Here is a 15,872-nt window from a genome sequence, read left to right on the forward strand (position 1 = left end):
ATCAGGAATTCATAGTTTTTGATATAATTGTGAATTTATTACACAAGTAATGTTAAGTAAATTATATTGTACATAGGCTGTCATTTGTGTGTGCATTGTAGTTTTACTTTTATCCTGCTTGTTTTTCAAGAATCACATTTTAAAATTTGAAGAAAATTTCTGCACATTTTGTCCAGTTGATTGTGAATGTTTTAAGAGGATCAGAATTAATTTTCCAAAATCCACAACACTTAACATACTGATTGATACTGATTTGAATCATTGCTGTGACTTCTTCAGGACAAAAGTTGTCACACAAGTTGCATTAGGTCGTAAGTGAAATTGAGCTTTTGATTAATTATGCAAGAGCTGGTGAATGTAAAAGCCATTTATAAAGTCTACCGGTTTCAGTAATTGACAGGCAAGTTGCCCTTTCCCCAGTGACCGACAATATGTACTTGGTTTGGTTGGTACTTGTCCAAAATGCAATTCCATTTGTATAGTGTTACCAGATACATGTGACCTCACATTGTTTTTGTTTGGCGTTCCTATCCATTTAGATACAATACCTTGTTCCAATTCTTACTCCATGTTAAGAGAGTGCAGTTAGAGTTACAACAGTGCTGGGCAATGCAGATGCAATGTAAACATGAAGAAGTCAGCCAATCAGATGGACAGAAATGGCTGCTAAGATCACATATGGCATTCCTGATTGATAATCTACAGTATTATATGCAGGTGGGTGATGGTGTATTTATATAGGATTCAAGCAAATATTTTGAAATTAAATTATAGCTCCCTCTTTTTATGGTATGGATCAATATCCTCCAAAGAAGCTTACTTACAAAATTTCAGTTGATCTAGACATTGCTTGTGCCTCATAGGCCACTGTGTTTTTATTTTGGGCTGTCAGCAGCCTGAAAATACATACTGGACATCTTTGTCAATTAGTTAAACAACTCAATTTGCAAAAAAGGTTATGTACACAAACATGGTGCAGTCCTAGTTTTCTGATGGTATAAAAATCTCAACTTTTTTGGAGTAAATCGGGGGATGAAGCTATGGATCAATAAGTGCCCCTTTAAACCAACCAGCCTAAATGCTTTTTAGCTCTGTTTTGAGCTTTCTACCCCCTTGGGTGCGGCGCAGCTGGCTGTCAATAGCAAGCCACGCGTGTGGCCTTTGTCCGGCCAATGGTTTCATGCTATGTGATTTCATCCTGATTATACAGTCGCAATATGTGGATTGCTTGGTGTTGCTGGCGCTTTATAGAGTAGTATTTTGTAGTACTGGGTACTGTTAGGGTTAAGTCTAGCATGTGAGTAATGGAAAAACCTGCCTATATTTACATGCTAAACTGTGGCACTGCATGACATGTACATATCTGATGTATTCTCTTGTCTGTACAATTTTTTGTGTATGTGTTCATTTATTTTTAATGTTTTGATCTTGTGTTTTATTTGACACAGGTGGATGTCTTAGAGACCCAGTTTAGTCAACTAGTAGATAAAGTGAGGAGTACTCGTGACTTTGAGGCAGTCAGATTTGCTCATGATCAATTCATCACTTCTCTTATGGCTCAGTGTTTCTTACTCATGAAACCGGTGAGTAATATATACTTGCAAGTTATTTTGACACAAAAGCTGTGACAAATTTAATCTGTATACTACTTGAGGTTTGTAGTAACTGTATAAGTCTGTGATGCACTATGGAAAATCTATGATTTAGGAAAGTGGGTTATTATGCATCACTTAAATGACAAATTAATTGTCACTCTGATATCACATTGCAGGTGAACCACTGCTTAACTGAAATCCTGGAGGTCTGCCATTCATTCTGTATGCTGCTAACACAAAACTCCAAGCTAACAAATAGAGACTATGCACACATGGACAAGCTGGCACAGGTAGGTCACATCGCAGGTCAATCACTACTTAAATCTGGGAGGTTTGCCATCATTCTGTATGATACAAACACAGAACTCCAAGCTAACAAATAGAGCACGCATGGACAAGCTTGCGCAGGTACACTTTTTGAGACGAAGTCGTAATTCTTCTCTCTATAATTCAAGAAATCCCAAAGATTTACACTTAACAGATTGTATTACTTATGCAGCACATCCTCATCCACATACTGCAGATACATCAGTTGAGATAAGAATATATGTCCAAGACTTATAGTTCTAGCAATGTAAAAGGCCTAAAGCAAAGCTTTTATCAGTCTATTTCTACCCTCTGTCATGAAAATATAATTCCAATAATTTCCTATACATTTGTAAGCCAGTAGAAATTTTATGGGATACAGGATAATACTTATATGTTTGTGATTTAATGTGTGTGATTTAACATGCAGTGAGGCACCTTGGCCAGGTACCAGCACACTTACAACAATTTATTCTGCTGCCTCTGAGATACATTAGTATCATTTCGCTTCAACAAGAGTGCAATTAAAGTGTAGCTTCCTTCATCTCGACCCTTAGGTTGTAATTATCCCCCTACAGCTCCTCACTACACCTAGGTGGGTGAAGCAACTGAGGTAAAACACCTTGCCCATGTGCACAACACATTGGTGCTGCAGGAATTCAAACCCCCACATCGATCTACCTCGTGAATATGAGTCCTATGAAGTCTATTTCGCTGAGCCACTATGCCCTCAGAACTTTAATTGATGAAGTAATTTCATTCCACCAGCATGTATATTGATTGGGGCAAGAGATTAGTAAGTAATAATAAGAAAAGTGGATTAAATCTTTCCTAGCCATAACACTTACTTTATCCCACGGGGAAATTAAGTTAATTTTCTTATTTTTCATCATTAACATTTCAGTGTTTTATTTTGCACCTGTAGGCTTTCAATCGTCAGTCATCCTTGCTATTCAAGATCCTGTCTGGTGTACAGAGCCACCAAGCAAGTCGGCATCTAACTCAATTACTACTGAGACTGGATTACAACAAATTCTACAGCAAAGCACAGGGTGTCCTGGCTAGGTAGGATATACTAGTACTCTTTTGATATATATTCATGACCTCCATGTATTACACCATATGTGAATCTCAATCAAATTGCTTGTTAGATGATATACACGCACACACCAGTGCAAAGGTTATTGATATACATCAATGACCTTCGCGTGTGACTTAGCAAGGAATTACGCAGTACAGTGACTTCTGCATGTGAGCACCTTTGTGGCGGAACACTTCACGGACTCACAACTACCATATTTGCACATGGTGTGATTTCGCGCTGCTGTAATTGGTAAATCCCTTTTAGCTTGTTCGATTTTTTGAAGGGCGAAATATAGGTTGTGATTAAAATTGTTTATTTCAACAAATTTCAGAAAATAAAATCTTGAGATTTGGTTGAGTGATGAGTGTAAAATGACGGTTGTGAATTCAGTTAATAACTTTGCACCAGTTATATGTCATTGTCAGGCATTGTGAAAAATTGCTTTGGACCTCGAATATCCCTCAGGGCTGCGTCTTTCAGAATATTTTTTGCTTCCAAAGGCAAAATGTTTAGATTTTTCACAATAATTTTTCTCCAAATAACCGATGTGCATTTATTAACCTAGATAGATAAGGTCGCATGTCATAAGTTGGGTATGCTAAAAGGGTGGAGGGATTACACTTTTCTGAAAATTGCGATACAAATTTGCTTGGCTTTCCGTAACCCCATATCCTACAGCAGTGGTTGATACCTCATTTTAAGCCTAATATTATACTCTTTCAGTCTACTGAAGCATATAATTATACATTATTCAGTAAAAAAATCACATCAGTTGAAATGAAAAATGCCAGGGGTGGAGGAGCAGGCGGATGTGGAGCAGGCGGATGCGGGAGTGTACAATAGGGCCTATGTGAAAATTCACATGTCAGCATGTCAAAACTACTGGTTACTTTTTCAAATCTAGGGAGGGTATGATGTATTGACAGCTTTTAATGTTGAATTTGTACAATTAAAACAATTACTGACAACTTAAGGTGGTATTACACCCCCTGGTAAATTTTTTGACTAATTTTGCATTTTTCTCAAAAAGTAACTACACACTGGTAACAAAAGTTATATGTATATTATAGGGGCAAGGAATTCAATTACTTCACTGAAATTTCAGTGACTCAAGACATGGGGTTCATTATATATGTTAAGAAATGAGGTATGTTCTAGCGGTACCTCTTTTCTTATCATAAATAACGTACCGCTTGTCTTGAGTAACTGAAATTCCAGTGTAGTAACTGGATTCCTTACCCCTCTAATATACATGGCTTTTGTTACCAGTGTGATATTATTTTTTGAGAAAAATGCAAAAATAGTCACAAATTCATCAAGGTGTGTAGTACCACCTTAAAGGGAAATATGTTCCATTTTTTTCATTTTTAATGACATCCTAGTTGAATTTCAGTATTTTTAGCAATATGCTAATGTACATTTCTCTTCTTGATATTCATTTCCTCAATAATAGAATAACCATCTTGCTAATTACTCGTAAAAAGGTCATTGACCTTCACAATGTAATTAACTCACATACAATTATTTTAAAAAGTTCATTTGAAGCATTAATGTATTGAGAACATATCCTCCAAATCTGATGACATTCTTGCATAAAATACAAATTTTACAGTCATTTTTGTAATTGAGGTCCAATTTGAGAAAAACGCATTTGAAAATTGAGATTTACATAGACACCTGTGTATTAATTAATTACTAATTAAGCATTATCTCAAAAATTAAGCATGTGCTAAGGTTAAAAATGGTGTTAATTATTAGAGATTGTCAATATATACAACATATCCAAAAACACATTTTTTGTCATTTTTGACCATGTAATGGAAATTGTACCCAACTTATGACATGCGACCATAAATGTTACAGCAAGTTAAACGAGGGTGCATTCATTGTAAGTGTTTTGATGTATACACTAACCTCTCGCAACAGACCTTCCTGCTTTTAATATCAGTGCTCTTCCAGGAGCATAGAAGTGCATGTGTTTGGTTGTCTTTGTCTCTCAAGCAATGGGTAAAAATCAAATTATTACGCATGAAGCTGTCATCCTCCTAAGTGGTAAAAGATCAAGATTGAGCTACATTTTACAAATTTTAAGATAAATTAAAAACAATTTATTACTGAATTTTCTGGAACTGTGAATTAAAAGAAGCAAAGAGGAAATCCCATCAATAGTATTTTTGTGTGTGATTGTTTTGCTTCCAACTGAAAGTTTTTGAAAAGTTAACTTTAAGTTTTAACCTTATGTTTATTTTATTTCTCATTGTCATTACAGGCCATCACCTGGAAGCACCCCATAGTCTAACCCACTTGGCATCATTAACAGCAGACAGAAGTGAAAGGTTGTCACACTCAATGCCTAAATATACCAATTTTACAATTACAATAATGTGGTACATACAGGGTGTCACAAAAATGAATAGTACCTGTATATACTATAACTTTTGAAGACATCACATTATCAATGCATTTTGAGTATGTCAATAACAATGAATAGCCAATTTTGATCTTGTCTAGTCCAAATAATGAAATGAGTGCTGTTATCTTGATCATGATGGTTTGGTAAATTGTAATGAAATAACAGATGGTACATGTACTTATATCATTTTAGGACACCCTGTATTGAAAACTTGCATATTTTATATGTAATCTGATTTTAGTATGTACAGGAAGAAAGAGACCCTGTCAGCACATTTGCTGCTTGGTACATATTGTCATCTACAAGTATTTCCAACATAGAATAGATTAAACAGAAAACTTAACCTTACCTATCATGTGAGGTAATGAAGGGCGAGCAAGGATATGTATGGTGTTACTCCACAAAATTGAGATTTTTGAAACAGGTAAATATATGATGGGCATACTGTCAAATCTTTTTAGTGTACAAGTTGTAAATTGGAACATGTTTGAGATAATGCAAGTCCTAGCAACATCTGGCATTGGATTTAATTTTTCACCTATTCCAAAACATAACACAACATACTCAAGTTAATTTAATTCAAACATATGGTTTTCACACTAAGCAAAATTGCTTAACTGTAATTCACAAACTTAATGGATCCTGAAAAGTAGATTAAGTAGAGCACTCAAGTGTTGACAAATGATTTGATTTTGGTAATTATGTTGATTCATTGGTACAAAGGCTAGTATAAGTTCCGCCTTGTACGTTAGATTCCTCTTCGTTGCACTACTTCCGTCAATAAGCCAACTGTAAAAGTTTGCTTCAGTCACATGTTTGCGAACGTCCGCTACCATTTGCTGGGCAATCAAGGATATGACCAAATGCCTTTACAGCTTTTTCATTATTGTAACTTGTAGTCATATTAACTCTCATATCAGGGCAAAGGCCGCACAGATGCCGAAATTTGCTACATGGTTTCTCATGGCTTAAAACATACATTGCTGCGGTCAGCAGTGGTGTCACAGATTTTTTAGCCATATTGTTGGCCCCCCAAATGAGGCAGTTAAAGTTTTTTGCTTCTTTGACAGAGGAGCTTTTGTCTCCAGCTCTGTACAAAACCGATGCCCTTCTGAGCCTAGATGCCTCGCCAAATTTGGCTTCAACATGTACATAGTCCCATTTCTGCTCAGTGTCATGCAAACAGCCAATCAGCAAAACGGTTAAGAAAATATATTGACCTTTGAAACGACACGTCATGATGAAGAGGTCAAAATTAATATTCATAAACCATGATAAAAATATCAACAAGATCGGGGTTTGAAATGAATTGACCAGTGAAGTATTTTAACCCCAAGACTTAATTAAAGTATTGACGTTCGTTTAATTTATCCGGGAATCATTTCTCAAAAGGCTAGTTACAAAATTAAAATAAATATGCCGACAGTCAGTATGTACAATCGGGATTTTTTTACGTGAATCCAACATGATTCTCGCTGTTGATGTTTACAAGAATCTTTGCAATGTCAGGATGTTTAGGCGCATCCATATGGATTCGCGCTGTTCATGTTTTTAAACAAGAATCTTTAGGCGAATCGATTCGCGGATTCACATCGGATTTCTGAGCCTGAACGTGTTACTTCCTGTATAGTATAAGACCTCATCGGATTGTTCAGGCCATTTCCAGACTGATGCATGACTTCCACCTTTACTCTAGGTTCCTGATCTACAGAGGATGTTTTATATACAAGGAAAAGGGTAAAGGCTGAAAAAAATAGGGAGACACCCGTAGGCTCAGGGCATTTCACTCTCCCCATCAATAAAAAAAGAAGATTTGTACTCAAATCTTGTTCAATAATTGAATTTAAAATTGATGCATATAATTTTGTGACAGTAAAGATGCATTGGTCTTACCTCTGATGTGTCCTCCTCATTTGGTTGGTTTGACTCTGATGTGTCATCCTCATTTGGTGGGTTTGACTGAAAGAAAAAACAATTTAACAATTTTAATTTTGCATTTGTTAGCCATTACAGGTTATTACCCAAATGTACAATTAGCCCATTTTTACCAATCTTTGCATGCTACTCTCCTCTACTGTATAGAATATTACAGATGACACAGTATGAAGCTTCAACTAATAATAAAAGTATAAAAATTGCGAAATAAAATATTTTAGGTAACCTACAAAGCAGTATTTTACTGCATTGAAAATGAGTGTACCAGAGACAAAGATTCTAATAAATAGTCAGACTAGTTATTTTTGTATTAAATTCAATGTTCTATTAAAAGCTGTTTCTTCAGCTTTGGTTCAAAAGCATTCACAAATATTATTATAAAAATAGAAAAAAAGGAGAGTAAAATGTGTCCTGTCTGTCACGCTGGAAGTTAGCCTTGCGTGTATATTACCTGGCAATGTTGTCTGTGGTCGTTAACAGGGATAGCAAAGATTTGCGACCAATTACTTGGCACAACTTACTCACCTCACTAATGCGCTATTTGGAATTTTTAGGTCACCATGGAAACTTTTGTTTGTTAGTCCAAGGTCAACACACCCACCAAGTTTGAGCTCCATAGGGGCAATTTGAAATTAGACTTCAATTGGACTTGACCTTTGACCTTAAAAAATATAAACTCGTTCTTCCTCATACCAAGCTGCACCCACCCACCAAGTTTGAGGAACGCGCAACCCCCGGTCTCCGAGAAAAGAGGCGGACAGACAAACAGACACACAAACAGATTCTGGTGAATTATAGTAAGATATGAACAAGTTATAGTAGAGCAAAATGTTTCATATTAGGTATAAATCATTCATGCAGTCTGGAATTCAAAACACAATTAATTACACCATTTTGGAAAATCATGAAAGCCTATACCAATTAACCCTACATAGTATGCATCATGCTAGTATACTTAAGTTGGCAGTGTATTTGAGGTAGTAAATTATAGTGTATATAAAAAATAATCACAGAATAAACTATAGAGAAATTGAAATGCTGTAATTTGGAGATTTCATTCTAATCTACTCAATGCTGCATGTGCAATCCATTTTAAAATAACACTGTAATAAAAGAAAGTTACTTGTAGGATGATTACGCCTTCATGCCAGTCTTCTGGCTTTGGGATGACACCTGACCATTGAAGCCATCGGCTCGGCCGTATTTTGGCAATGATATCCGGACGTTCCTTTATGATGTCCCTGGTCGGTCTGCGTCCGTATTTTGTAGCCCATGCTTTTTTAAAGATTCCTGAGCGTTGCTCTTGATCCTGTAAATGGTATCTGGTCTTTCAAAGTTTCATAAATTGAATTCACAGTCCGCCACTTCTTCTCCTCATACATACCGGCAATCGCGCGGCGGATTACACCACGGTCAAAGGTGATGAGGGCCCGAACTTGCATATGATCTTGATTTGACTCCCGTAGCCGCCAGTGTATTTTTAACCACATTGGTCCTTCCAGTTGCAGTAGAAAGATCCCTAAATACTGGGTTGTTCCCATGTCCAGCAAAGAAATTCCAAACATTTGCTATGACCTCCCTTGCCTGGCGACAATATGAAACTCCAGCTTGGCCCACGCTAGACATTTTCGTATTTTTAACTGCAAAAATTTGCTAATTTGACATGAGATGGTAAAACAACTGAAGTTTACTCAAGTTTACCTTTCATTTTGAAGCAATATTTTAGACCTGATTTATAAAAAAGAAACACACACATACCCATACAGACAAGACTTATTTAAACGTCAGTTACTACAGTTTATATTTATTTTAGTGGGTAAAAGGCGCTTTTATTGATGGTTTTTTCTTCTTTTTTTTTTTTTGTAAGCAGCCGACGTTTTGACATATTTTGTTTATGTTTGTTGCTGGTTATCAGTATCTTTCTTTAGCGTCATTTCGGCATATTCCATGAATACGGTCGGAGCTTGCTTTACGGTGGAGCACATTGTCATTAATTATTTTGTGTACATGCGCAGATCGAGTGTGCATGTACAGGAGATTGACCAGGAGCCAGCTGGAGATCATGAGATGTCGCGCGTTACGGTAAGCGTGAGTGGCAAGCATTGTGACTCATGATCGAGAAATTATTTTTATGGCTATAGCAACAGGCCATCACTTGGGTTGGGCGAATCTGAACTTTTTTACAAAAGTGATTTAAAACGAGTTGTTTTTATGGCCAAATTTAGCGTAGAACACAAATCCGTCAAAATTTTTGACCTCCGATGACGTTTGACCCCCCCTACTATTCAAAAATTCAAAATGGCTGCCAAAATAACATATTTTTGCTTGATTGTGGCATATTTTAGTAGCTTCAATGTGTCTTTTTATATGTTTTGGGGGTTGAGAAACACAAATTTGACACTTCTGAGATGATTATCTGTATCCGGTACAAGTTTAGGGCCAAAAATTCAAAATGGCTGCCAAAATGACGTCATTTTGCTTGTAATAGCATATTTTAGTACATACATGACTTCAAATAAGTCTTTTTTATATGTGTTTGGATCAGGGAGCACAACTTTGACACTTATAAGAAGAATTGGAGTACCCTGTATGAGTTATCAGTTGCCAGAAATTCAAAATGGCCGCCAAAATGATGTCATTTTGCTTGCAATAGCACATTTTGACAGATACATGGCTACAAATATGTATGTTTTGATGTAGGGGTACACAAATTAGACACTTTTAACATAATTTGCAGTAACATACACGAATTATGAGTTGCCAGAATTAAAATATCATCCAATTTTGTTGAAGAAAACTGCTGAAATCTACTTCTCTAAGGAGTAGAACTATAAACAGGGTTAGTTCACTTGGGCTTATATGGTATGTCATTGCATTTGTAATTTCTACTGTGACAACCTGCATTTTGTATTTTACACTAGGATATTTTTCAACAAAGTATATCAATTTTGGTTCTGAATACACATCATTTTGAATGGATTGTCTCAATTCTTCGCACAAAAATTTCACCACTTTCTGCAATGCGAACATCAAATTTAGCCAATTCTGCTTCATATTCTAGATTTAACACTTTTGTCGACATAGCCGTCTCTGTCATCTATTCCCAGGATATCCATCAATGGGAAAATGAAAGCACCAATCAGCTGAGAATAGTTTTCAATGCTGGAACCAATTTCTGTATGTACGTGGACACCGTCTGCCAATTCTATGATGGACACTGCCGATGACATGAGAATCTCAGCAATCCTACCAAATCTATTTGATATGAAACCTTTGAAGCTAGTACTGTCGATGCCTTGTGTCTCCATCCATGAAGTTTATTCATTATAGAGGGATATGGAGTGAGCTGCATGACTTGGAGATGGTAGCTTCGAAATCGCAATAAGGGCCAATGTATGGACACTAGATCCAGGTGAGGTGAACACTTTCTATACGGCAGTTATGTTTAGCAGCTTCTGAACACCAATTTTCTGTTCAATGTTTCTGAGACTTTATCAGCTGCATGATCTGCGATTGTGTTGGATCCACGCCGATCAGTTCAAACCCGTTAGACATTCACAACACTTAATAGCAATGCTGATAAACGCCAAAAATGGAAATGGGCAAGAAGAAGTTCTGACAGTGTTTCAGATGCAATTACCCGCAGACGGTTAAAATATCAAAGCGACTAACACTCGTGAAGAAAACAGAACTGAAAATAAGGAAACGTGCTAGAACCATGAAACTACTGCGATACATGATTCTATCAATATCCTTGCACACTTAACTGAAAAACAACTACCGTAACCACCCGGGTATAAGCCCACCCCCCTAGATGGGCGATTTCACTCAAAAAATGGGGGTGGGCTTATACCCGGGGAGGGGCTAGTATATATGGAGAAAAAAAAATTCCAAATATTTAGGCCTATGCCTGATTTTTTTTAATTACAAAAAAAGGTGATCATAATAAAGTTATCAAGTCAAGCAAACCATGCACAGTGTCATTGTATCAGCAGTCATACACAGACCACAACCCCCCCCACCACCACCACCACCACGCCAGTATCCAAGATAAAACCCGGCTCAAGTGTGCGCTATGCATGTAACAGTACAGTACATGTACAATAAAATGTTTTCATTATGCTCCCTGAAGCCCCTGTAGACAGACCACGAGGCCGGGTATAAATGCCCAGGGTTTAGCTAAGGCCAAGTAAAATAAAAAACATGTTTCACGTCCAGGTTTTTGAAAAAAGGAGGAAGAGGGGACTTTTTATTTTTTATTGCAAAATCGGTGTAAATACCCATAATTAGAGTTGTTTTAGCGTATACAATAATGCATGGAAAAAGGAGGCCTCTTTTTATTTGTTCGTTCTGAGAGATATATCCCCTCTAACTATCACAAAACCTTATAAAAGTGTTTCTTGTATATTAGCAAGGCTATTGAAAGCATATGTACTTCATAGACAAAGTTATAACTGAATTTCAAAAAATAAAAATAAAATTTAAGAAACCTCAAAAAAGGAAGCGGGAGGGGATGTGAAACATGTTTATTTTTTTATTTGGCCTTATGTCCACGTGCAGCCCAAGAGCTAAATGCAGCCCAGCCAATCAACACATGGTTTTAGTGGGTGTAGCATAGTGATTCACAAGAAGCACATGTGTAAACAGATATTCACGTGCTCAGACCATGCAGCTCGGCTATTCAGCCAATCAATACTGGAGGGTCACTATGGAGCAAAGAAGCATGAAGCTGTAAATCAGTCCGGTCATTGACATGCAAAACATTGCCAATTGATAATGGAGCAAATCCCGGTGCATGACCTTTCATGGTCTTGTTTTGGCATAATACAATATTTTATTATGAAATGCATGAATGGGGGGTGTTAAAACAAATTCAATTGGGCCATTAGAGCAGGGAAGTGCCACTACCCTAATTTATAGAGTAAACAAACACTCAGACAGACTGTTTCTTGTTTTCTTGCTAACATTCTTTTTCAGTAAAAAAGGATAATTAAAAAAAAATAGACCTGCTACCGTCTTAAATATTTTGGTGTACTTTTTGCTTTTTTGGTCAACCAAAAAATGAAAAAAAAAATGGAAAAATGACTAAAATTAAAAAATTAAATCAGACGGTACATGATGATATTCAGTGCTGGCAACTTATTATTCGTATATGTAACTGCTAATCACCTTAAAAGTATCTAATTTGTGTTCCCCTACATACATAAATACATATTTGTAGCCATGTATCTATTAAAATATGCTATTACAAGCAAAATTACGTCATTTTGGCGGCCGTTTTGATTTTTTGGCGACAAAACTACTACAGGGTACAGATAATCATCTCAGAAGAGTCAAATTTGTGTTCCTCAACCCCAAAACATATAAAAAGACACATTGAAGCTATGTATCTACTAAAATATGGTATTACAAGCAAAATGACGTCATTTTGGCAGCCATTTTGAATTTTTGGCCCTAAACTTGTACCGGATACAGATAATCATCTCAGAAGTGTCAAATTTGTGTTCCTCAACCCCCAAAACATATAAAAAGACACATTGAAGCTATGTATCCACTAAAATATGCCACAAACAAGCAAAAATATGCTATTTTGGCAGCCATTTTGAATTTTTGAATAGTAGGGGGGTCAAACGTCATCAGAGGTCAACAATTTTGGCGGATATGTGTTCTACTGCAAATTTAGCCATAGAAACAACTCGTTTCAAAAACATTATGGTGATTCGCCCAACCCTACCATCGCCCCTATTAAAGCAGAATGGGTTGGATCCTACCATCCATTGTTTCGGGGCAGTATTCTTCTTGTTCAAGAACTCCAAGATGAGGTGAAGTGAGATATTGCAGCCAACACCTCCATGCTCATTCACTGTCCTGTTATGTATCACTCTTGCAGCCATCCTAGTGGTGAGAAGGGCATATACCTGTGCAATCATACGGAAGGACAATAATCTGTAATTAGGATGGTTATAAGCATTGAAATGAATAAAATCATATTGCCAACATGGCGAATGATTCGCTCACCATCGCCTTCCCTTATGGCATCCAGTGTAGCGATGTCTAGAAGGCCTTCACTCACAGATGAGAGCACAGATGTAGTTGTACTGATAATCTGCCTGATGGTCTGTTGTACAAGGAGCAGATGGAAGAACCCCATTGGGGAATACAAACCTATCTACAAGATAGTAGTACATGTAGATATGGCCTGTCTCACCACCACAGGATCTTGCTGGGATGGAATGCCAACTGGAAATTCCATCGCTCCCTAGTACTTGCATTGCTTTCAAGCACTACATAACCATGGGTGATGAATTTGATGAATTTCATTCATGCAGTCTGGAATTCTAAAAACAATTACACCATTTTGGAAAATCATGAAAGCCTGTACCAATTAACCTATTATGCATCATGCTAGTAGCCATAGAGCATTACTGCCAAGTTGGCAGTGTATTTGAGGTAGTAAACTATAGTATATAAAAAATAATCACAAAACAAGATATTTTTTCCTGATAAGTAACATAAACTATAGAGAAATTAAAATGCTGTAATTTGGAGATTTCATTCTAATCTAATAACTCAAACTGCATGTGCAATTCATTTTAAAATAGCACTGTATGATTACGCTTTCATGCCAGTCTTCTGGCTTTGGGATGATACTTGCCAGTTGATCATGACAATTGAAGCCATCGGCTTGGCCGTATTTGGCTGACCAAGCATTTTTTGCCAACAGGCCATCACCCCCAAGCGGAATGGGTTGGGTCCTTCCATCCATTGTTTCGGGGCAGTATTCCTCTTGCACTGTTGTTTACATAAAAATAACAGTCTGAAATGCTTGTACCATCGCACTCAAGCTCCAATTCTTTCTTATAAATAAAGAAGAAAAATGAATATATTGTTATTTTTACTTTTTATATTAGACGGAGGGTCCAAGAAACTGATCGCAAATATCATAGAATTTCCACTCATCAGGAACATGTATTTTGCTGCTCTTTTCTTTCTTTATGGTGTCTTTCATGTTCTTCACTCCTCTTCATATCAAGTCCTCCTTGACATCCTTGTTCAAGAAGAAGTGATATATTGCTGCCAACACCTCCATGCCCATTCACTGTCCTGTTATGTATCACTCTTGCAGCCATCCTAGAGGTGAGAAGGGCATATACCTGTGCAATCATACGGAAGGACAATAATCTGTAATTTGGACGGTTATATGTTATATGAATTAATATGAATGAAGTCATACTGCCAATGGCGTATAATCCGCTCACCATCACCTTCCCTTACGGCATCCAGCCTAGATGGATCCACTCCTCTAAGTCGTCTTTGACATCCTTGTTCAAGAACTCCAAGAAGAGGTCAAGTGAGATATTGCAGCCAACACCTCCATGCCTATTCACTGTCCTGTTATGTATCACTCTTGCAGCCATCCTAGAGGTGAGAAGGGCATATATCTGTGCAATCATATAGAAGGACAATAATCTGTAATTTGGACGGTTATATGTTATATGAATTAATATGAATGAACTCATACCGCCAATGGCGAATAATCCGCTCACCATCACCTTCCCTTACGGCATCCAGCCTAGATGGATCCACTCCTCTAAGTCGTCTTTGACATCCTTGTTCAAGAACTCCAAGAAGAGGTCAAGTGAGATATTGCAGCCAACACCTCCATGCTCATTCACTGTCCTGTTATGTATCACTCTTGCAGCCATCCTAGAGGTGAGAAGGGCATATATCTGTGCAATCATATAGAAGGACAATAATCTGTAATTAGGATGGTTATAAGCATTGAAATGAATAAAATCATCGCCAACATGGTGGATGATTCACTCACCATCACCTTCCCTTACGGCATCCAGTGTAGCGATGTCTAGAAGGCCTTCACACATGAGAGCACATAATGTAGTTGTACTGATAATCTGCCTGATGATCTGTTGTACAAGAAGCAGATGGAAGAAGCCCATTTGGGAATACAAACCTATCTACAAGATAGTAGTAGATACATGTATGGCCTGTCTCACCACCACAGGATCTTGCAGGGATGGAATGCCAACTGGAAATTCTATCGCTCCCTAGTACTTGCATTGCTTTCAAGCACTACATAACCATGGGTGATGAATTTGATGAATTTCCTATAGTGGAAGCCTTCATTCCATGTCTGTCAAATACCTTGCGCAAGTTGTAGAGTGTACCCTTCTCACAGGTTGATTTTGGAGTGTACCCATATGTAAAGGTATCCTGTCAATTATGGAAATAAGAACAAGTTAGTAGAACAAAATGTTCATATTATGTATAAATCATTCATGCAGTCTGGAATTCAAAACACAATTACACCATTTTGGAAAATAATGAAAGCCTGAACCAATTAACCTATTATGCATCATGCTAGTAGCCATAGAGCATTACTGCCAAGTTGGCAGTGTATTTGAGGTAGTAAACTATAGTATATAAAAAATAATCACAAAACAAGATATTTTTCCTGATAAGTAACATAAACTATAGAAATTAAAATGCTGTAATTTGGAGATTTCATTCTAATCTAATA

The 15,872-nt window shown here is 37.0% G+C and overlaps 1 protein-coding gene across 2 annotated transcripts in view; it reads left to right on the forward strand.

The window, feature by feature from the left end:
* LOC140152882 (gamma-tubulin complex component 4-like) overlaps positions 1-15,872 on the forward strand; it is a 46,680-nt gene that overhangs the window by 14,877 nt on the left and 15,931 nt on the right. Inside the window, exons 11-15 of one of the 2 annotated variants that reach the window (XM_072175409.1) lie at positions 540-717; positions 1,449-1,583; positions 1,772-1,885; positions 2,827-2,966; positions 5,255-5,321. In XM_072175409.1, the coding sequence (XP_072031510.1) occupies positions 540-717; positions 1,449-1,583; positions 1,772-1,885; positions 2,827-2,966; positions 5,255-5,279 (592 nt within the window). In that variant the 3' untranslated portion in view covers positions 5,280-5,321. Of the gene's footprint in view, positions 1-539; positions 718-1,448; positions 1,584-1,771; positions 1,886-2,826; positions 2,967-5,254; positions 7,012-15,872 lie in introns of those variants that run through there. The other variant, XM_072175408.1, reaches the window with a different exon arrangement.

The sequence above is a fragment of the Amphiura filiformis genome, chromosome 5, assembly GCF_039555335.1.
Source record: "Amphiura filiformis chromosome 5, Afil_fr2py, whole genome shotgun sequence".
NCBI classification, from domain to species: domain Eukaryota; kingdom Metazoa; phylum Echinodermata; class Ophiuroidea; order Amphilepidida; family Amphiuridae; genus Amphiura; species Amphiura filiformis.